Source organism: Panthera tigris, chromosome A1, assembly GCF_018350195.1.
Source record: "Panthera tigris isolate Pti1 chromosome A1, P.tigris_Pti1_mat1.1, whole genome shotgun sequence".
In the NCBI taxonomy this organism is placed as follows: Eukaryota; Metazoa; Chordata; class Mammalia; order Carnivora; family Felidae; genus Panthera; species Panthera tigris.
Window position 1 is genome coordinate 66,655,208 of NC_056660.1, and position 23,977 is coordinate 66,679,184.

At 39.3% G+C, this 23,977-nt stretch overlaps 1 protein-coding gene across 1 annotated transcript in view; it reads left to right on the plus strand.

The window, feature by feature from the left end:
- LOC122236701 (claudin-18-like) overlaps positions 1-19,391 on the plus strand; it is a 108,031-nt gene extending 88,640 nt beyond the window's left edge. The window contains exon 3 of the mRNA XM_042979381.1: positions 19,169-19,391. Within this exon, the coding sequence (XP_042835315.1) occupies positions 19,169-19,272 (104 nt within the window). The 3' untranslated portion in view covers positions 19,273-19,391. The remainder of the gene's footprint in view (positions 1-19,168) is intronic.
- The last annotated feature ends 4,586 nt before the right edge of the window (positions 19,392-23,977 follow it).

A 23,977-nucleotide genomic window follows, 5' to 3' on the forward strand; every position in this document is an offset into this window, starting at 1 on the left:
GACAGTATTAATAGATCCAGTATTAAAAACAACATCTTTAAGGCTTTATGTCCTTCTTTTTTCCAAAAGAATTTTCAAGCAGCTTATAATAATATACCCAATATAAAAGAAAACATGAGTGAATGAGGCAAGAAATATAAGGAGAAGATCATATTAGGAAAATGAAATAAAGCTACTGCCTATCACAGGTCTTTTACAGTTAATGTGGGTGGGTCAGCAGATATGGCAGCCGGCCTCCCTACCGTGTGGGAAACACAATCAGGTACATTGGTCACAGCGCCCATAAAATAAAATCAAGCAGAATTTCTCTCACAGATGTAGAAAGTGGACTGTGGTGGAGTAGGCTAATTTTGCTGCGTGGTGTCCAGCTATTCTTGCCTGATAACTAAACAACAATTTTCTTCTGGGGGTCATCCGCTACTCATCCTGATCTGTGTGTATCTTGTGGATTTGACTCCATCCTTCCATCTCAAGCAGGGATCAAATACATGGCTCACGCAAGCCTGGTGAATGCATTGCATCCGCCTGGCCTCCAGGATTGGTTCAGAGATAAGCACATGACCCAGGCACGGCTACTCAGATCACCTGGATTTCTGGGAAAGATTCTGAACTTGCACATGAAAAGGCGTGAATGCTGGAGCTGCTCCTGCTATTTAGAGACCTCAAGAGCAGAGCTTATCTGAAAGGATGGGGTCAAGATAAAGACACAGAATGAGAAAAGTAAATCCTGCTGACATCACTTGACCATGGATCAAGCAGTCCTTGAACTACATCCAGACTTCTAAATTCCATAAGCCAATAATTTCCAATTTTGCTTTAGCTGGTTTGTGTTGGATTGTTTGTCCTTCATTCATGTAATGACATTGTGTGATAGAACAGAAAACACTTCCACTAAGATCATTGCAGTAAACACAAAATTTTAGAAAACTTTTTTGTACCATCCCTCAAAGCAGGTCAATTGCAAAATGACAAAGCACAGTCAAGTCAATTCTAAAGGGAACCAAAGCAAGGTAGTCTCAAATGACACCGTCGGCTTGAGCCAAGAATACGGATACACTTCATACTCTCCAGTAGATTGTCAAAGAACATGTTGACACCACACTTTACAGCATGCAATGAGGGTTTTCTGATGCGACTCTAAAGGGTAGCTATTCTGTGTTACCAACTAAGAAATCGAGTGTATGCTTGATAATCAATGAATATTCTCTTGTTAGACAGGACATATTCCTAGGGTTCAAATTCCTTTTCTGTCACTTATTAGCATTTAAGAATTGTGGGACAAGGAACTTAACATTTCCTTGGTCTTGGTTTCTCATCTGAAAAGTGGAGATGATTATATTACCCATCACAGAGTTGTTGTGAGGATAAAATGCATGTATGCATTCAAGTGCTTAGCTGTACTAATCATTTCTGGGAAGATATTGGCTATTGGAATCATTAGCTTGGATATTTAGACAGTACTAATAGATCCAATATTAAAAATAACATCTTTAAGGCTTTATGTACTGCTACACACCTAGCACATATTTTGCTCAATAAATGTTTAGAAATCCTTGTCTTTATCACTATCACATCCTCACAGAGAATCCTTGGGGGCAGGGCTTTTGAGATTTTACTCAAACAGTTCTGATATACTCTAACACCCAGAAACGTTGGTGAGCTGTGTCCCAAAGTTCTGTCTTAGATCACATCAGGATTATTTACTTGAGAACATTAACAAGACCTGCACTTACCAATTGCAGCCATTAAGGAAAAAAGAATTCCATCCAGGGGACATCTGATTTTAGAAAGGACAACTTCCGGATGACTGCTCTAAGACAGAGTAGCTCCTGAATGGACCCTAGGAAACTCAACAATACTAATGTGACCAGAGCTGTGAAACTGTCGGTAGATGTTGGTCACGAGAAAAATATTTTTGTTCAGGGTGTGATCTTGTATCATATTTCTGACAATAATAAAATAATTGAATCAATTGTTGAGGCCTTCCTGAGTACGTGACAGCCATCAGTAGGGCCACGTGACATTGGGTAAACTGGTTAATCTCTCTGCACCTCAGTTTCCTGTAGAAGGGCTGTCCTGGGGGTTAGAGAGGATAATGCATGTCAGGGGCTTGGCACATAGCACAAGCTCATTAGAGGCTAGGATGTCAGGAGAGTTGTTTTTCTCTCACCGAACAAGAAATCTGAAGGTTGGTAGCCCAGGGCTGGTCCAGGGGCTTGAGAAGACCGAAGCAAGGTCTCTGTGACTCTGGGCCTTTCTCTCGCGTCTGGTCACAAGATGATTGTTGCAGCCACGCATCCAGGCTTCATGCTTTAGGCAAGAACATCAAAGTCTGGGGTCTGTTGGGGTTTGTTTGTTTGTTTGTTTAAATGTTTATTTATTTTTAAGAGAGTGCAAGCAGGGAGAGGCAGAGAGAGGAGGACGGAAAATCCAAAGTGGGCTCTGCGCTGACAGGCTGACAGCAGCAAGCCTGATGGGGGCTCAAACTCCCTAACTGCGAGCTCATGACTTGAACTGAAGTTGGAGGCTCAACCAACTGAGCCACCCAGGTGTCTCTGGGGTCTGTTAGTTTTTTAAGAAGAGGGAGGATTGGTGTGACAATCTTCACTGCAGTTAGCTGTTAAGCATGTTGGAATTTATCACACCAAACTTCATAATAGCCCCGGAGAGAAACAAGGGCGGTATTATCTCTATTTCATTAATGTGAAAACGGAGGCTAGAGAGGCGCGGAAATTTGCCTGGGGCTGTATAGTAGTGAGGGGCAGAAATAAGCTGCTAACTCAGGCTACCATGCCTCTTGCTTTTAGTTCGTATCTCTTGCCAGCATACCAGCCTGTCACAAGGGGCGATTCTTTGTTGGAGGTACATGAATGACTTTTAAGCCATCAAATGAAGAGGTTAATGGAAGGCAGTGTCATTAAATGTAAATTGAGATAATGTGCTGCAAAATGTTCTGAGCATCTCAGGGTCGAGGTGAAGAGGAAAGGGAGGAGAGAAGTTCAAGATTAAGATGGGAAGTAAAGAGAGAGTAAATGCAAATCAGATATGAAAAGCATATGAAAATCTAAAGTGCAAAGAAAGAGTTGCTCTTATAATTATGACTTTGTGTTTTCCTTCGATGTGGCTTGAGGGATATAGTGTAAGTACATGCATGTAGATGAACATACCTTCACGTGCTCAAATGAGTGCATCCAAATGGTGCCTGATAGACACCACCATGTTAACAAAATCAGAAATGATACAAGGTTAATCTTTTTAGATTAATAGTAAAAGCTTTCAGCCCACGTACATCAACTTTATGCAAAAGTTCTATATTAAAATAGATTTCCCATACATTACATATATGCTACATTTGATATAATTTAAGCAACTTTTAATATTTAAATACATATTTCATATCAAATGACCCCACAATAACAAAATTCATTTTTGTGCATTTTAAAATAGGGAGGAAGAAGATGACCATCACCATTAGAAATCATCATAAAAATTAATCTTACCTGAAATCAGAGTTTAATTAAGTATTTCTGTAATGATGAAAACAATTAGCACGATAGAAGGAATTGTGGGTGTTGTAGCCAAAGAGAGCTGCCTGGATCGAAGTCGTGGTTGCATTGTTTCCTCTCGGTTTCTTCATCTGTAAAGTGGGGATGACATTTACCTCACAGGGTTGTTTTGAGAATCAAATTCGATAATGTACATAAAGTACTTAACACAGTGCCTGACATATAGAGAACATCCAGTATTAGTACATTTTCTTATTTCAGTAATTGGATTTTAGTTTCTCTTATCTTATAGAATTGGCAAAAACATTTCTAATGTTTTTTTTAGAACAACATTAACATTTTATTTTAAAGCTTTAAAATTTTTATTAAGGTTAAAATTCCAAAGGGTGTACCTCCTTACTTAATCATACAGCTGCTTAAAGAATGCTAGGCGTAGAAATAATTTCATGGTCATAGTTTATATATTAAAGTGCAACATTATTTTTCTAAATTTCAAAATAAACTTATTTTAGTGCTACAGAAATGGCCTTGGGATTTAAACTCCATTGTCCATCATTAAAAAGTAAGAAACCTAGGGGTACTTGGTGGCTCAGTCAGTTAAGCGTCTGACTCTTGATGTTGGCTCAGGTTGTGATCTTGGGGTCGTGGGATTGGGCCCTGCATGGGGCTCAACACTAAGCATGGAGCCAGCCGGGGATTCTCTCTCTCCCTCTCTCTCTGCCCCTCCCCCACTCGTATGTGTGCACTCCCACTCTCTCTTTCAAAATAAATAAACAAACCAAAAATAAGAAACCTAGAATCATTTGCATTATGGAATCTGAACACACTATCCCTGCCTTGATTGGTTACACCACAGTACTTACTTGGGCTTAAATCCAGTGTGCGGCCATCTTGACCTCTCAGTGCTAGGGGTCCATAAGAAACTTTTCAAACTGAGTGGATATAAAGGCTTCAGCCAACTGCTATTACTTTATGCAATGTAGAGAATTCTGTTCCACTGGGATCCACATCTCCAAAGATTTCCTTTAATCTCAGTAGTAAACATTAGAATTTCAAGCTTCCCAAACTACGCAAGCATTTAAGCTCAAACATGAAAGACTGATTCCTCAAGAACTATCAGCCACAAAGTTCCTCTTATTTTGTAAGACACCTTCCTCTGCAAAGGAGGGGGCTGGGTGCTGCAGGTTAGCCTCAGGCTTCTGAAGAATTGGAAAAGCTGGGGGGGAAGGTCTTTTGGAATCATTTTGACCCAGTTTGGGCTTACAATTCAAGTACACAGACTCATGCTACTTATTTTAGCCTTTTAAGACTTTACTTTATTTTTTGCATTACCATAATGCCATTTTCATACATAGCAGGGCCTACAAACTGCTTGATACTTCTCTAAAAGTTTTTTTGAGCTTGTAGTAGTTTCCTCTGCTTTTTTTTTTTTTTTTTAATGTCATTTACTTGTTGAAGAGATCAAGCCATTTCTCTTATAGAACATCTCATAGTCTGGATTATTTTGCCATTCACATAAAGTACACAATCCACTTGGAATTGGTTTATGTGTGTCATGTGATATGGGGAGTTAGTTCATTTTTTTCCATATGGATGTCTTGTTGCCCCCAGCAGCATTTACCGATTTACTGAAAGATTTGCTTTTTAGAATCAAAAATCTATCATCTATCTATCTATCTATCTATCCATCTATCAGTGCAGGACTATTTTAGTGCTCTGCATTCTTTCCTTTTGGACTATTTGTCTAACACCACTGTGTCTGAATTCCTGCATTTATATTTGTATTTGTATCTGTAATGAGTATTTTATATAGTAGAGTAAGGAGTCGCAATTTGGGGCTTCTTTGAGAGTACGTCAGCTATTTGGGACTTTTGCATTACCATATAAATTTTAGAATCAACTTGTCAGGTTCCACAACAACCTGTTGGAATTTTTATTGGGGATAGCATTGAATTATCAAACAATTAGGAAGAATTGCCATCATTATAATATTGAGTCTTCCAATTAACGAACACGACATATGAATAAACATAATCCTCAGACTCAAGTGAGTGGGGCCTCTGCCATGGACGCCAATCTCAGGCCTTCTGTGGATTGTACCCCTTTCCCATGGGATAGAGTCTTCTGGGTCAATGGGATATGCCACTCAGAGCTGTCACTCCCTCCTAGACTGTAATCTGGGTGTCAAGATCCTGGAATTTCCTGCCCAGTGGCTTTAACCCACTTCCAGAACCTGCACAGCCTCTTCCCTAGCGTGCTCTCGTCAAGGCAGAAATCCATAAGGAGCGCAGATCCTTATTCCTGAGGATTGGCTAAGGGGTAGTCAAGTGGTTGTCAAGGGACACAGGTGTACAGGTAGAGCTTGAATGTGTGGACTGGTGCGTCCACATACGCACATGAGAGTCTCCTCCCAGTAAAGTGTAAGATGGAGCCAGGCAAGGAAGGAGAAGTGGGGTAAGTGGGGGCTGTGAGCTAAGGGCTGTGTTCCGGCACTTTTAAATATTTAGGTGTAGGACACGCAGGCCTCTATTTGTGTTCTTGCCCCGGGTCCCACATAAAGTGAGAGCAGGGCTGATAATGCATTGTTTTATTTTAATCTTCCTTAATTTCATTCAATAATATTTTAAGGCTCTCCACCTAAAGATCTTGAACATCTCTCTTAAAATTTATTTCTGGTTCTTTGATATTTTTAATTCTTTTTTTTTAATGGAAAAAATAATTTTTTAGCTGTTGGCTACATTTACATAGAAATTTAATTTTTGTATGTTTGGATTCAACAAACTTGTTAAACTCTCCTATTTTATAAAAAAGACTATTTATTTATTTATTTATTTAGTAAGTAAGTAATCTCTATACCCAACATGGGGCTTGAACTCACAACCCCAAGATCAAGAGTTGCATGCTCCACCGACTGAGACAGCCAGGTGTCCCGCTCTCCTATTAATATTAATAATTTATCTGTAGATTCTCTTGGATTTTCTATACAGACAGCTATATGTCATCTGTGAATAACAACAATTTCATTTCTTCCCAATTTCCCAGTACCACATGTTGTTTATGCATTCATCAGTGGGTGGAGATTTGGGTTGTATTCACCATTTGGCCATTATGAATAATGCTGCTAAGAGCATTTGTATACAAGTTTTTGTATGAATATATGTTTTCTGTGCTCTTGGGTAGATATACCTAACAGAGGAACTTTGGGGTCATACAGTAATTCTATGGTTAACTTTTCAGGGAACTGGCATATCATTTTATACAGTGGCTGCATCATTTTACTTTCTGACCAGCAAGGTATGAGAGTTATAATTTCTCCACATCTCACCAACACTTGTTTTTTTGTTTTTTGGTTTTTTTTTGATTAAAATCATTTCAGTGGGTATGAAATGGTATCTCATTCTGGTTTTGGTTTGTATTTTCCTAATGATTAATGGTATTGGGCATCATTTCATGGGTTCATTGGCCATGTATCTTCTTTGGAGAAATGTCCATTTAAATCCTTTATACATTTCCAAATTGGGTTATTTGTCTTTTTATTATTGACTTGTAAGAGCTCTGAATATATTCTAGATACTGGACTCTTATCAGATTTGCAAATATTTTCTTTGATACTATGAGTTGTTTTCTTAATCCAAAGTGATATGTAATGTGAGCAAGAAATAAACCTATATTGTTGAAAGCAACTGAGATCCTTGGGTTGTTGCTGACTGTAGAATAACTTAATGAAAATTGGCTAGACAACTTGTGTCTAGCTTTGTGTACCTGTACTATCTCATACCCCATTTGCATTTGCCCCATTGGGCAGGGTTGAGTAGCAACTATGTGTGTCACATTTCTTCTAAGTAGACTTTCAGTCACTCCTGCTGTTTTTAGTCCCACTTCTGTCTCTTCTCAAATATGCCTGGGACCTTCTAATTGTGGCAGTTCTACAATATAATTTGGGTTGTTTTTGGCTTTCCTCACTGCCAGTTTAGGATTCAACCTTCTTATTTCTGTTAGGCAACTTGTCATTTGTGAATCTTACTTCCAGATTCCAAAGTTTTATGTTCTTGTTTCCTCTACCCCCACTTTTTGCTCTCGATGGTTTTATGCAATAGTGTTTTTTATGTTTATTTATTTTGAGAGAGAACGAGAGTATGAGCAGGGGAGGCACAGAGAGAGAGGGAGAGAGAAAATCCCAAGCAGGCTCTGTATTGTTAGCACAGACCCCGATGCATGGTTCGAACACACAAACTGTGAGATCATGACCTGAGCCGAAATCAAGAGTTGGATGCTTAACCGACTGAGCCAGCCAGGCGTCCCTATGCAATAGTGTTTTGTTTTTTGTTTTTTGTTTTTAGGTCTGTTTACTGTTTTTTTAGTGAGTTTCAGGAGGAAGCAAATGTAAATATGTATGTCTACCATATTTACCCAGAAGTCTATCTTCTCATTTCAAGTGCTAATCGAATACAGCCAATCTGTGGCCAGTGTATTATCACCCTATGGCCATGTGCAATTCTATGTATCCAAAGGGAAAGCACATCCTCATCCATAAACAGGTACAGCTATTCACTCTAGGAGGAATGTGGCATTTGTAAGGGAAAGCTTTTTGCTTGTCAACTACAGTTGAACTGGATGTATGCTGAGCTACCGACCTCCAAGTTTGGTGGCAACATGGAGATTTTCTGATTCTATGATCAAGTACCATGATCTAAACGTGTGTTTGGGGGCCATATGAAGTACTTACTGGCATGCTTTGTTCAAAATCCTTTTTCTTCTCCTGTGTGACTATATCTCTATAATGCCATTATATTCAAGTGAGTCAAACATTCTGGTGTCAAATATTTCTTGGTTTTCAAATACAGTATAAGAAAAAGCAAGCAAGCAAGCAAGCAAGCAAGAAAGAAAGAAAGAGAAAGGATATCAGCTAAAGGAAGCCAAGGCCTAGATGAATGAACCATTTGCTAAAAATTAAATGCAAATAAGATATTGGTAATGAATAAGATCAAATAGAAATAAATATGATGATTTTCTTGCCCCCAAAGGACTGACAGGCAAATTGCATGAAGAAGCTAGCTCTAAGGAAAGGGAGCGTGTCCCCACCAGTCAAGTGTGGTGTTCGTGGGAGCAGGAACAAGAACAGACACCACAGCAAAATCAGTCAGTGAGATTGGACTGCGTTAATGGGCCATTTTATTAACTGGGTAGTTGGCAAGAAAAATACAGTTTCATTCAACAAGTTGGTAACACTGAGTTAAAGAGAGGAATTAGCTAGGTCATTAAGACACCACACAAACTGATCTCTAGAACTTGAACATAGCAGGAAATGTTTCTTTACAGAGAATTAGAAAAGGTGCCAACGTACATGACTGATTGATGGCCAATGGGATGCTTTGTTTCTTTTTGAAACAAAGCTGGAAACAAAGATTTTTTTTTTTTTAATGTGGAACTGGTTGGGTCACTGAAATATTACTGCCCACACCTAGTTTTTTTTCTAACATATATTTTTGTGTGACTATGATCGTAGAGACCCATGCTATTATATGTACATTTCTAAACTGAAAAACAAAGTCAAAATAATCAGGAGAGGAAAATTCAACAGAAGCTCTTAAAATCTCTTCTTGCTTTATGTACCGATTTACTTCTTTACCCAATAAGTCAGTGCTACTTTCTTTTCCAATGATTAGGAATGTTTTCCCCAGAGCTCCTGAAATATTTCTTCCCTGGCAAGTGAGATTTCCAACTAATTGAAGTGAATAAACACGCTTCTTTCCAAAGAATGTGCCATGTTACATAGAAAACAGGGCTTGAAAGGAATTGTTAAGAGCCATTAGCCTTATTAACATGTTATTTTTTTGATATTGTCAAGGGCATAGGGAACTAGTCCTTCGCAGTGGAGTTCTTAGCTTTTAGGTGAGCCTGCCTCCAGGCTGGAATAATTTATTCACCTGACTTTCCTGTAACTCTTATTACTTTTGGCTTCATGAGGCAGCATTCATGCTTGAGTGGTCCTTTTCCACTCCCCAAGAGTCTTTTGTAGGACACTGCTAACCTTTTTTCTTTGCCTACTTCTCTGCATGAAATGTATAAAAATCCCTAGTCAGACACCCAGGGTTGATATACAAATAAGAGATACAACTCGGATTCTGTCTTTCTATTATTTGTTTCAATATTGTTCTATTTATTATTTGTTTATATTTCTTGGTTTAGCAAAAGATTTCTCTCCCTCAAAACTAGCTTATTAGATCTGATCATCTGATGCTGCTTTTAATAACTATAGTGAGGAAAATATTGTAAATTATCCTATAGTCAAACCAATAAAATTGTTATGGAGGGTCACTTTTATTATTTAAAACGCTGCATTTATTATACTTAAATTAAAAAAATAGATACTCAGAGTATATAAACTTCATATCCTAAAACATCAGGCCACATTCATAGAATGATTTTTAATGCACACCAACACAACTAGAAAGTTCATTTCTTGGTTCACATCTCCAAACACTCATACTTGTTTATTCTTGAAACTGGAGGGAAGAGAGAGCATCAGAAAGTTTGCACAATGCCCCACGAATTATTTAAATCCATTTCCTGTGCAGTGAAAGCCCTATGACATTTCCAGAGCTGCTGTTTATTTTGGGATGTGAAGGATGTTAAAATTCTTTGTGTTTAAACCACAACATTTGTGAGTGGCATGAGACAAAGACTCATGGCAGACTGTAAGTGGCCAGGCAATCCCTACCGGAAGGAAAGAGGCTATTGAATTACCGGAGTCCAGGGCAAGCAAATTCACCTGGGTTGGCAAGCTTAGCGGAGGCTGCGAAGAAAGACTGACATCCATTGTTCCTCTCACCTGCCTGAGTGTATTCAGTCTAAAGGAGCAATTTGTTTCTCTCTACCTTCATTAGTGCAGAGACCAAACTCCAAATTGCATAAAGGAGAATGTTAATATGCTGGTTATAAGTTTTTACACAAAGAGGAATACCCACTACACAGATGTTCGAGGAAAACACCTTGTGTTTATCAATTATCTCATACCATATATTTTTGGACTGTTTTATCTGTATGTTTTACTAAAGTGTTTCCCTGAAACTCACTAACCTTTACAACACCCTGTTGTAATAGGAACAGTCTAAAAACTACTTTATTTTCTTCTTTTTTTATTAAAAATTTTTTTAACATTTATTTATTTTTGAGAGACAGAGACAGAGTGCACGCAGGGGAGGGGCAGAGAGAGAGAGAGAGAGAGAGAGAGAGAGGGAGACACAGAATCTGAAACAGGCTCCAGGCTCTAAGCTGTCAGCACAGAGCCCGGCACGGGAATTGAACCTACGAAGCACAAGATCATGACCTGAGCTGAAGTCGGATGCTTAACTGATTAAGCCACTCAAGTGGCCCTTTATTTTCTTCTTTATTTTTTCTTTCTTTCTTCTTTTCCAATGGAGTTATAACCGACACATAACATTATACTAGTTTCAGGTATACAACGTAATGATTCAGTATTTGTATATACAGTTGATCCTTGAACAACACGGATTTAAACCATGTAGGTTCACATATATGCAGATTTTTTCGATGAATACAGTATAGTAATGTAAATGTATTTTCTCTCATTTATGATTCTCTTAATAACATTTTCTTTCTTAAGCTTACTTTGTAAGAATACAGTATATAATAGATATAACATACAAAATATATGTTAATTGACTGTTATGTTATCAATAAGGCTTCCTGTCGACAGTAGGCTATCCTGATTTTCAGGAATCAAAAGTTATAAGCAGATTTTTGGGACACCTGGGTGGCTCATTCGGTTAAGTGTCCGACTCTTGATTTTGGCTCAGGTCCTGATCTCACGGTTCATGAGTTTGAGCCCTGCCTGGGGCTCTGTGCTGACAGTGAGGAGCCTGCTTGGGATTCTCTCTCTCCCTCTCTCTCTGCCCATCCCCCTCATGTGCACATGTTCTCTCAAAATAAATAAATAAATTTAAAGAAAAGTTATAAGTCCATTTGACTGCACAGGAGTGGGCACCTCGAATCCCTGCACTGTTCAAGGGCGAAATCATCACAACAAATCTAGTTAACATCTGTCCCCATAGTTTTCTTTTTTTCTTTCATACTTTTCTTTCTTTCTTTCTGCTTACAGAAAGAAAGAAAGAAAGGAAGGAAGGAAGGAAAATCACTTGTCTAAGTTCATATGCCGAAGTCTTAGAAATACCCCTTGCTATTCAACTACTTTAGACTCCTCTTGGGTCATCTTTATTAAAATATGGTGAACCTCAAATTAGGATTTAATGGTAGTAACATCATTCTTTATTTTGCACTTTAAAGGCCCCCTTCCAAATACAAATCAAAACCACACTCAGATATCACCTCACACCAGTCAGAGTGGCCAAAATGAACAAATCAGGAGACTATAGATGCTGGAGAGGATGTGGAGAAACGGGAACCCTCTTGCACTGTTGGTGGGAAAGCAAATTGGTGCAGCCACTCTGGAAAGCAGTGTGGAGGTTCCTCAGAAAATTAAAAATAGACCTACCCTATGACCCAGCAATAGCACTGCTAGGAATTTACCCAAGGGATACAGGAATACTGATGCATAGGGGCACTTGTACCCCAATGTTTACAGCAGCACTCTCAACAATAGCCAAATTATGGAAAGAGCCTAAATGTCCATCAACTGATGAATGGATAAAGAAATTGTGGTTTATATACACAATGGAATACTACGTGGCAATGAGAAAGAATGAAATATGGCTTTTTGTAGCAACGTGGATGGAACTGGAGAGTGTGATGCTAAGTGAAATAAGCCATACAGAGAAAGACAGATACCATATGGTTTCACTCTTATGTGGATCCTGAGAAACTCAACAGAAACCCATGGGGGAGGGGAAGGAAAAAAAAAAAAAAGAGAGGTTAGAGTGGGAGAGAGCCAAAGCATAAGAGACTGTTAAAAACTGAGAACAAACTGAGGGTTGATGGGGGGTGGGAGGGAGGGGAGGGTGGGTGATGGGTATTGAGGAGGGCACCTTTTGGGATGAGCACTGGGTGTTGTATGGAAACCAATTTGACAATAAATTTCATATATTGAAAAAAAAAATAAAGGCCCCCTTCCTTTTCAAATAAGGATTTCAATGTATTCAATGATCAATATGAATGTAAAGTCCTTGAAAGAGAGAGAAGTTGATTCCTACTTTAAAGTTACAAGTTCTCATTTTTTCCAATAGGTTATTAGCATTTATTATTATTATATCCTCCTTATGAAATTCTTACCCATATTATGGTGTGTAAAGGTTAAATAAGAAGATGATCTTTAAGAAAGAAACTTCTGGATGTTGATTGCTCTGTACTGACATTAAAATTTTTTTTTTAATGTTTATTCATTTTTGAGAGAGAGAGAGAGAGAGCAAGCGAGCACATGAGCAGGGGAGGGTCAGAGATAGAGGGAGACACAGAATCTGAAGCAGGCTCCAGGCTCTGAGCTGTCAGCACAGAGCCTGACATGGGCCTCGAACCCACAAACTGTGAGATCATGACCTGGGCTGAAGTCAGATGCCCAGCCTACTAAGCTACCCAGGTGCCCCCTGTACTGACATATGTTTAAAGATAGATAAGTAGACCTGCACTTACACAAGCATTTGATTTTCAGCAGAGGCACCAAAGCAACATAAGGGGAATTTACACAAATGGTGCTAAAATAACTGGAGAGTCTATGGAAAAATGAGCCGTGACCCCTAACTCACACCAAACATAACATTAATTAGGGGTAGATCATAGGCTTAAATATAAAAGCTAAAACCATAAAGTTTGAGAGGAAATTATAGGGGCACTTTTCCTGACTTGGGGGTAGGCAGTTATTTCAAACAGGCCATAAAAAGCAATAACCATAGGGAGAGAAGCAAGTAAAATATCAATGTAGCATCTAGATGGTGGGTCCAATGTACAGGTATATTAGTCAGCCTGGGCTGCTGTAATGAAATACTATAGACTAGGTGACTTAAGCAACCAAAATGTATTTTCTTACTGTTCTGGAGACTAGAAGTCCAAGATCAGACCAGCTAGGTCAGTGTCTGAGGGCTCTCTCCTTGGGTTGCAGACAACCACCATCTCACTGTGTGCTCACATGGCAGAGAGAGAGATTGCTTTTCCTCTTCTTATAAGGTCACCAATTCTATCTGATTAGGGCCCACCCTTATGACCTCTTTTAACCTTAATTACTGCTTAAAAGCCCTTTCTCCAAATATAGTCACACTGAAGGTTAGGGCTTCAGCACATTTGGTGGGGATACAATTCAATCCATAGCAATGGGTGTTCACTATACAATTCTTTCAATGTTGCTATATATTTATACCTTTTCTTAAGAAAATGTGGATAAAAAGAAAGTAGATTTTTAAGAGAAAGAATTCGTTTTCTAGTGATCTTTACATACACAATGTCCCTAATACTGATTTGCAGAATTGCTTTCTGCTCAGACTATTTTATGGAAAATGATTGACTAATTTGTTCAAGCCATTAAAAAATAAATCAGGTTGGTATTTTTGAGTATCTTCTAGTAATAGAGGTAGAAGGAGGTAGAAGGGAAGAACCTTAGGTCAAGTAAATTAAGAAGCATTCATTGAGCATTCCCGATCTGTATACCCTGTGAGATACAAAGATATGGGAGACCTAGATCTTACTTGTAGGGGCCACGCTGTCTTTGGGCAACCCCGAAGAATGGGTCAAAGTTCAGGTCTATAGACAATCCAAGTGAAGGCTAAGTACCCGGGGGCCCAGCAGTGCTGATGGCTAGCTTCAGCATGACACCTCCTTCCACACTCACCCCCCTCTGACTGCCTCTTACCTCAGATCCCTACACAGCCTGCTGGCTGTATCTGCAAGGCTTTCCTCCTATACCCCTCCTGAGTATCCTGCTTCATTCACCAAGCCTCAGACCTAGCTTACTTCCTCAGGGGCATTCTTCCTGACATAGAGGACAGGTCAGGTTCTTTGTTATATAGCTTCAGAGTACAGTAGTCCTTTATTCGTGAGCATTTGACTCTGTTCCTAATTATAGGGTCATTGAAGGGATCATTTGGGTAATGTGCAATCTCTGCTAGGTTTTAAACTCTGTGACAAATAAGCTGTATTTCCTGTTTAATTCCAATCATATCCCTAGAAATTCACAGCATCAATTATATAGGAGGTTACACAGGAAAACACATAGGAACTGTTGTTGGGTTTGGGGTGTGTGTGTGTGTGTGTGTGTGTGTGTGTGTGTGTGTGTTTTCTCTCAATAGGAAAGAAAAAAATCTCCACATTATTATAACCATATGAACTATGGCTAGGATAGCTTGTTAAGAAAATAAATTTATGGAAAGACTTTTTTTTTAAGTCAAAAGAAGAAAAATGTTTGTAGAATCAAGGAATCTTGGGCTCGAAAGGAGATTTGAGGTCATTTGGTCCACCTGTTTAACTATACTCCTGTCAAATTTATGAATGTCTTTAGTAAAATTTTTTAAAGAACTATTTATATCAAACTGTTGAAGTGAAACCAAATAAATTCTCAATTCCCCAGAAACTGATCATTGTATAAAGCATTTAGTAGAATTCTTGATTCACAGTAGTAGTTATAATACTTATTATTGGTACTAGCAATATTACCAAGAAACCTCCAATTTATAGTGCATTATTTCAAAAAGAGCACAGATTTTAGACCTAAAAACCCCAAGATTAAGTCACAACTCTGCAACCAACTGGATACATATGGCTTTGAACAGTTCACTTAATATCTCCAAACCTCATTTTTTTTCCTCCTGGCATTCAATAAATGGTAGCCAATATGGTTATAACAAAAACTACAATAAGGATGAATCAGATTCTGTGTTGACTCCCAAATATCTCTTAGGACAGTGGAAAAATAGGTAAAAACTCCACTTCTGTGTGGTTGATGCAACAATGGAAGCATGCTGCCAGGAAGAACGGGGGAGTAGCCCTCACACCTGGCCTGTTGAGGAGGAAAGAGTTTGTTTAAAAAGTTAATGAAAAGCAATTCTCCAGACTGATGAAGAAAAAAAAGACAATCTTGGCAGAGGAACACTGTGAAGTGGTTTTGGTACGATCCCAGCCGAGTGTTCCAAGGTCAGGTGTGTCAGAAGATGGGCAGCAGATTCTGGGATATGTTTTATGTTATGATAAAAGTACACGGATTTCACACTGTGGGTTCTGGAGAACCAGTAAAGGGCTTTAAAATGGGACAAGACACAATCAGATCTATCTTTTAGAAAAGTCACCTGGGAGTCATATGGCTTAGAGGGGTAAGGCTACAGGCAGAGAGACCAGTCAGGAGGCCATCGTGATAGTCAATGAAGTGATGAAGGCCTGAATCAGGAAGAGTAATGTGGGCGTGGAGAGGGGAGAATGATTCAAGGGATGGTTCAGGGATAGAGTCAGCCAGATGGGGTGATGCGGAGTACAGAGGACGTGAGGGCCCCAACATGATTCATAACAAATCAAGACTTGCTAGAGAGAGTTGGTGTTTCGTAAGGACAGAGAATACAGAAGGAAGAAGGGGGAGGAGGAAGCAAAGGAAAGCTGAGTTAGAGATGAGAGGTTTGATTTTGGACAGACTGAGTTTGCATTATCTATAAGCTCCCCAACAAAAGGAGAAGGTGTCCAGCAGGGACTGGAAATTGGGACTGGGTCAGGGAATTCTGTTTTGGAGCCATTAGTTTGCCCAGGGAAAGGGTGTGATGTGAAAAGGGGTAAGTGCCAAGCACAGAATGCTGGGGATGGCACCCAGTAAGCAGGAGATAGACAGAGAACCATGGACAGACAGAGAAACAGAAGTGAGAACAGACTTGTAGAAACCAAAGAAGAAAGTATTTCACAAAGGAGGAACCACTGGGCCTCTGTGTCAAAAGGTACAGAAAGGTCAAACAAGATGCAAGATAAGGAAAGGGAGAGGGAGATGTCTACTAAATCCCATCACATGGAGTCACTTGTCACCTTGCTTGTGATGTTTCACTCGAGTGAGAAAGGTAGCATTGGCTTCAGAGGTCAATGGGATGGTGGAGAAAGAGATCGTGATGATAGACAACTCTACCGAGATGCTTGGATGAAAAAGAAAAATGAAGAAAATTTTCAAAATGTTCCCCAAGGTATCTTTAAATATATTTATGTATTTCCCTACATCTGAAAGAAACATCTCCTTGAGATCTGCTTCATCCAGGCAGAAAGACCACTCAAGGGACAATTTGTCCCTATCCATACAAAAATTATAGTCTTAAGAGGAAGGTCGATGCTTACCACTGTTTTCTAGAGAAGACTAGCCCTAAGAAACATTGCTTTGTAATTTAACATAGGGCAAAAATTCCTAACACATTTTGATTTAAAAGAAAACGAGAGATTCCTAATGCTGGGTCCTTCACATAGCCGTTTTTGCCTTGCAGTGGCAAAATCTTGACCTTGAAGCTCTGCTAATATTGTCTCCACAATGTCTTTAACATCTGTTCTTTCTCCTCCTTTCCCACGGTCTTTAAAACAAAACTGTGTTTATTTTTAAGCCATTGACTACATTTTTTAAAAGTTCACCTTTAAATGTCTTGACAATTTTTATCCAAAAGAGGGCGCAAATTTCTCAGGAAATATAGTACAGTATTTTACAAAATTCGCTGACTCCTGGTAACAGATTTCACAGCTGCTGTAATTTAATGCAGAAACATTATTTCTGTGGCATATGCCTATGAATTAAGTCCCATTGTGTGAGTGCTAATTAAGAGCTCTTTGCGTCTTTAGGGTAGTTTCAGAGAAGAGCCAGACTAAGTTGAAGCCAACATTTTTCTATTTTGGGTAGCCAAATCAAATTAAGATAGACATTTTAAAATTAAACATTAAATGGGATTTCAAAAACACAGTTTGTTTACAATCTTCTAATTTTAGGGTGTATTTCCATTCTACTATGGCTGAAAGAATCACTAGAGAAGTAGTATAGTTCAGACCTGTGTGTGGGTGGTTAATAGCTAATTGGGGGTATTTTTTTGTTGTTTTGCTTTGATCACAGCTGGAATTGTTCATTTTTTTGAGTTTATTTATTTTATTTTTTGGGGGGGGGGTGCATGAGCCGGGGAGGGGCAGAGAGAGAGAGAGAGAGAGAGAGAGAGAGAGAGAGAAGGAGAGAGAGAGAGAATCTCAAGCAGGCTCCACACTGTCAGCACAGAGCTGCATGCAGGGCTTGAACCCATGAGCCATGAGATCATGACCTGAGCTGAAATCAAGAGTCGGACGCTTAACCTACTGAGCCACCCAGGTGTTCCGGGAATTGTTCATTTTTTAAACACCCAGTATGTACAACTGTTCTCAGATACAAGAAGCCTTATGACTGGTGAATAGAGGGGGATAATGTGAATTCTGGTCTTCCTTTAGGTTGAATCTCACCATGATTTGCATATGTTTTCTCAGGGAAATGATATGACAAAGGTGTGCTAAAGTTCTGGTGGACTTCCTAAATACAAGTTATGGGAAATCAAAAAAAATGCAAAGGGGAAGTCATTTTTTCTTTCTTGCATTTTATCATTATTATTATTATTATTATTAAATAATCTCTACTCCCAATGTGGGGCTCAAACTTATGATCCTGAGATCAAGAGTCTCATGCTCTACAGACTGAGCCAGCCAAGTGCTCCAAGGAAGTCATTTTTTCAATGGTAGTAATATACTATTGGTACCTTTTACTTAACAGAAATCCACTTGACCAAATTCTGTACTTCAGATATACATATTAAGACAGAACCTCACTCCACAGATGGCACTTCCAAATCCAAAAATTCTACGCATGTATTAGCTTACTTTTGCTTCTATAACTGGCTTCCCTAGATATAGTATCTAACTGGTAATTTGCTGGTGCTGGTAACAATGAACACTTATGTGGGGGAAACAACACCATTTTATTGGCTTCTAGCCCTCAAAATGAAACGAACTATGAGTAGAGAATCACTGAAACTTTATTTGTGAATTGATTAGACACTGAGGACTATTAACTAGGATCCCAAACAACCACATCCTCCAGTGGCAACACACAAGTAGCACTAAATGAGAGCAAAATGAAATTCATGGTCCTTATTTATGCACCACTGTACAATGACATTGCCAAGAAGAACTTCATGTGGATAAGGAACCCACATGACAATAAGAACCAAACATAATTTCCAGTTTTCATTTAATTACATACCTAAGACCCACTGCCAAACAATTTCTAAGAATTACCAACAAGTGCTCATACCTACCCTTCTTATAGGATCATGAAGTGTTATAATTTGATATATCACATTGACTTCTGCTTGTGTCTAGCCAAAACTTCCTTCATTATGTACACCATCCAATGAGAAGGCCAATGTGTGTGTTCACCCAGAGATTCCCATTCTGCATCTTGTCCAGATTCTTCCTTTCATGACTATAAGATCTAATTTCATCTTCTCCCAGGCCTGGCTCAGACCACATTTTCTTTTCTGTGTTTGGGAGGGCCCATGACTCCTTTCCTTTGCCCCTGCCACAGCCTACACCCTCGTTCTGTCGTACCCCATATGGTAACACCCCTCACCCCCTTAGATTTCATTCCTGTAGACTCCATCAAGGAGGTGCTTTTTAAATACTCTACTTGTTGGATGATGCCAAATTTTGTTACATTCCTGAAACTTTCTCTTGCTCTTCAGTAATAGAAACCGGATCAACCAACCACCAAAAATCGTTTAAGGACAGCTATGTGAAGGTGGAGAGTGTGAAGGAGTCAAAGACACAAACGCTGCAACAACAATAGAGAAGAGAGACTGAGGACGCTGGTGATAGGATTGGATTTTGAATCTGTTTTTGCATCCAGTATTTACATAGAGGCATTTGGGGATATGGCATTGTTTCAGTATATCTTCTCTGAAATGACCATTTTCCAGTTGGTACATGAGTTTAAAAGGCTTGCCACCTTCACTGGTGTAAAGCTCACATACCAAAATCGATTTGTTTAGAAAATGAATCTGATTTATAATAAAAGTTAAAAAATTTTTCAGTCAGAAATATGCAGTGAGAAAAAGACTGTTGCATTATAAAAGAGCTTTAATAGTATATAAAGGTAAATGGGTAATAAAAGCCAACTATGAGATGGCTTAATTTCTTATTGAAGTTATATTTTCTACCTTTCCAGAATATTGTCATGACAACACTTGCACATTCCCTTTTTTTTTTAAAGGAATATTGTGAACATAAGAAGATGTGCATTATTTTGAGCTCAAATGCTTATGATTCTTTTGGTTCTTATTCATCTTTCAAAGGATAATCTTGATCCTTTAACAAACATTTACCTTAAAGAACAGTCTACCACTGAAATCTAGCAGGATATATATTAAGTTACAAAAGACTACTTCTCAGGTGTTAGTCTGGATTAGATAAGAAACACATGGCATACTTGAAAATATCAGAAAAAGCTAAACAAAAATCAGGTTCTGGCTAGTGCTTCAGAATGCAAAATGATATTAATTCTTAAAGTCAGCTCCCTTTGTTACCTGTAAATATATGGCCACACCTCTAACTTAAGAGCTTGAGTAATTGAGTAAAATTTCATGTTTGTTAGAATATTCCTTCTTTCCATGAAACTGATAATATCAGTTTACTACCTATGACACTTTTTGCTTAGAACTGAAAGAGGGGTGCCTGGGTGGCTCAGTCAGTTAAGCATCCAATTTTAGCTCAGGTCATGATCTCACGGTTGGTGGGTTGGAGCCCCGCGTTGGGCTCTGTGCTGACAGCTCAGAGCCTGGAGTCTGCTTCGGATTCTGTGTCTCCTTCTCTCTCTGCCCCTCCTCTGCTAGTGCTCTGTTTCTGTCTCTCAAAAATAAATAAAAATGTGTATATATATATATGTACATATATATATATGAACTGAAATAGGTATTCAGTCCTTTTAAAGTTTGTTTCCAACCACGGACGTAGGAAGTTCCTTGCAGTTGACAAGTATGAGATTTGGAACACCGTGTGGAACAGCCTGGTGGCCCCACGGCCCCGTGACCCATGCACACAATGAGAACTCAGCAGCTGTGCATGATAAACCTGGTTCCAGCATTAACCTGCTGTGGGACCTTCTACAGATTGCTTAATTCTAGACATGAGAGTAAATATTGTTACCAGTTTCCTGGAATAGATCTGCCTTTCCTTCCTAACACTTGAGACAAGGAGGAATTTGGAATGAGCAGGCTGTAGGCTACTGTTCTTTGCTCCCAATTAAGAGGCAAATATAAGCACGTGACCATAAGTAGGAGGGAGTTGGGGTAAGAATGAACAAAAAGTAAGCAAAATTTGAGACTCAAGTGTAAATGTCTGGAGTGGTAAGGAAGATTTCTCAGCGACTGTAACTCTCCTGCTGGTTCCCGATATGGACCATAGCTGCACCACACTCTAGCTACTTTTGCTCTTTTGAACCGTTCTTTCTCCATTTCTCTTCTCCTTTGACTCTCCCATGCCTTCTCGTTTTCCCTTTGTTGACGTTGGACATTCCGTCCAACATTATAAGCTGTCATTTTTGACTGATAAATTAAATTCAATGACTATCAAATGCCCATAATACTGTATATACAGCTTAATAACATCTGTGCTTTGACTTATTTGATCCTGCCTATCTCATCTGGAAATTAACATGAGATAATGGAATTTTATTATTCACTTTTCTCCTCTATGGTATATAAAATCTAGAAACTAACAAATAAATGATCAGCTTGCTTAACCAAATTTCATTGGCTGCTTTATTCACCATGTCAAAAAACTACAATATAATCTTTCACATAATGTTTTGATTGCAAGACAAAACATTGCTTAACTCTATAGAATCACATATGTGCATGAATTGCACAGTGGGGAAGTCGTTGACTTAGGGCATATTTGTTTGTCAGGAAGATTTATGTCCCAGGTCCTAGAGGTGTGGCAGTTTGTAATAATCACAGGCAAAACATGACATCAGCCTTGTTCTTTAGATCTTTTTATTAATTCTTTACAAACCCTAAATCAAACATAGAAACAGCTATTGCTTTGAACCACGAAGAAAAGGTGTGTCTATTATCTGTCTACCATATTACCGGTATACAACTTCATTGTTACTTCCTTTCTTTTGATGTTACTATTCAAAAGTCATTTATAAAGATGACTTTGCATTAACCTGAAACAAAAACCTCCTGGTGATATACTCGTAAATAGTTTGTCAGCACAGATATATCATTGAGGAGAACAGTTTTCAACTTCTAAATAGTCAAAACTTGCTTGTAATTCAGATTTTTCTTCTGCACTGAAATCAGGTAGTTCTTCAAATTTACCATTTTTGAAGAGTAACATACACAAAATGTCATTGCAATTGGTACAGTACTGCAATATTCACTTTACAACTTAACATATATTAAGAAGTCACTTAGGGATTCTGATTTCCTCATCTATAAAATGTTGAATTAAATATATATATATATTTTTAATTTTTTTTAACATTTATTTATTTTTGAGACAGAGAGAGAGAGCATGAACGGGGGAGGGTCAGAGAGAGAGGGAGACACAGAATCCGAAACAGGCTCCAGGCTCTGAGTGGTCAGCACAGAGCCTGATGCGGGGCTCGAACTCACAGACCGTGAGATCATGACCTGAGCCGAAGTCGGCCGCTTAACCGACTGAGCCACCCAGGCGCCCCTGAATTAAATATTTTTAAAGTACTTTGTAACTCTCATATTCTAGAACTATAAAATGTGTGTGCCATTGTTTTTAAATGATATCAAACTAATGTGTTTTAGTACAAAGTCAGATAGACATAAATATAGATGGAAAATCTGCATCTGAACTATTTTCTTAAAGAATTTAACCAGGTGACAATACACTGGGGAAGGGGGTGGTGAAAACAGCAGTTGTGAGGCGGGGCTGCATATGGCCTGAGACCCTATGCCCATAGTCTGCTCTCCAAGCTGCCGTACAGAGGAAAGGGCACCTTTCCTGAACTTACACAAAGGAACACAGCAGGAGGTGATTATTTCTCTCATCTTAAAAAATAAAAAGTTAAATAAAAAAACAAAACACCTTTCATGATTCACTTTCCTTCCAGTCCCCACACCATTTCTCTCCTCTCTTTAAGGAGCTGTTCATACTTCCTGCCCCCAGTTTTACCTCCCATTCTCCACTGACCCCACTCCTATCTGGTGTGTGCCCCACCCTCTCCATAGAACCGCTCCCGTCAAGGACCACCATGGACTTCATTCTTCGTCTTCCTTCAGCTTGTCCCCTCAGCCACATGTGACACCATCAATCACTCTACCTCTTCCTCCTTAAAAAAATTTCTTCACGTGGCTTCCAGACTCTCTGCCCTGGTTTTTCTCTGACTTAGATGGCTGTGCCTTCCCAATCTCTTTTGTTGTTTCATCCACAACTCCTAGAATATCTCTTTCCCATCTACTTTCAGTCTGAGAGACTGGCTAGTCTCACGGCTTAAATGCCACCTAACCACAGATGACTCCAAAGTGTACTTTTTAAGCCTGAAGCTCTGCCCTCAACTCTGGATTTGTAGATACAATTGCCTGCGTGGCTCCTCCTTCTGGATGTCTACTGGGAAGCCTAACTCAAGATGTGTGAAACCGGACTCTTGGGGCGACTGCGTGGCTCAGTTGGTTAAGCATCTGACTCTTGCTTTCTGCTGTGGTCATGATCTCACAGTTCATGAGTTTAAGCCCGGAATAGGGCTCTGCGCTGATGGTGCAGAGCCTGCCTTGGGATCCTCTCTCTCCCTCTCTGTCTGCCTCTCTCCCACTTGTTCTATCTCTCAAAACAAACAAACAAACAAACAACAAAAAGAAACTGAATTCTCCTTTTCACCCCTGAACCTGTTTTCTAGAGCTTTCCTCAATTTAGGAAACAACTCCCCCCTTTGGCTGAGGCCAAAACCCTGATGTCTTCCTCTGCTCTTCTCTTTTACTCATACTTCACAGCCAGTCATTTGTGAATCTTGTCAGCTCTACCTTCAAAAGAGAACCAAAAATGCAAAATCTGACCATCTCTCACCACTGCTCTTGTACCAGCCTCATTAAAGCCACTGCCATCATTCAGCTGGATTGTTGCACTTGCCTCCCAACTGGCATCCTGTTTCCTACACTGACCTTCCTATTCTGAGTGATCCTACCTAACCTGGATACCTCTTCTTCTCACAGAACATGCCAGTGTCTCCCCATTGCAGTCAGAATAAAAGCCAAAGTTGTTGTTGGGACTTACGGAGCCCTCCACAAGCTGCTGAGACTTATATACAGCCCCCCACATGTACACACTCACAAAGACACACACAAAGATGCATGGGCACACACACAGACCCACAGAGATGCAAGAACACACAAACAGATTAAGTACACATAGAGACACTCAGAAACACACAGACACTCGGGTGCACACATGGACATACAGGGTCACACACACAGACCCCATTCCCTCTCTCCGTCCCCATCTCCCACTACGTTCCCCTTCAC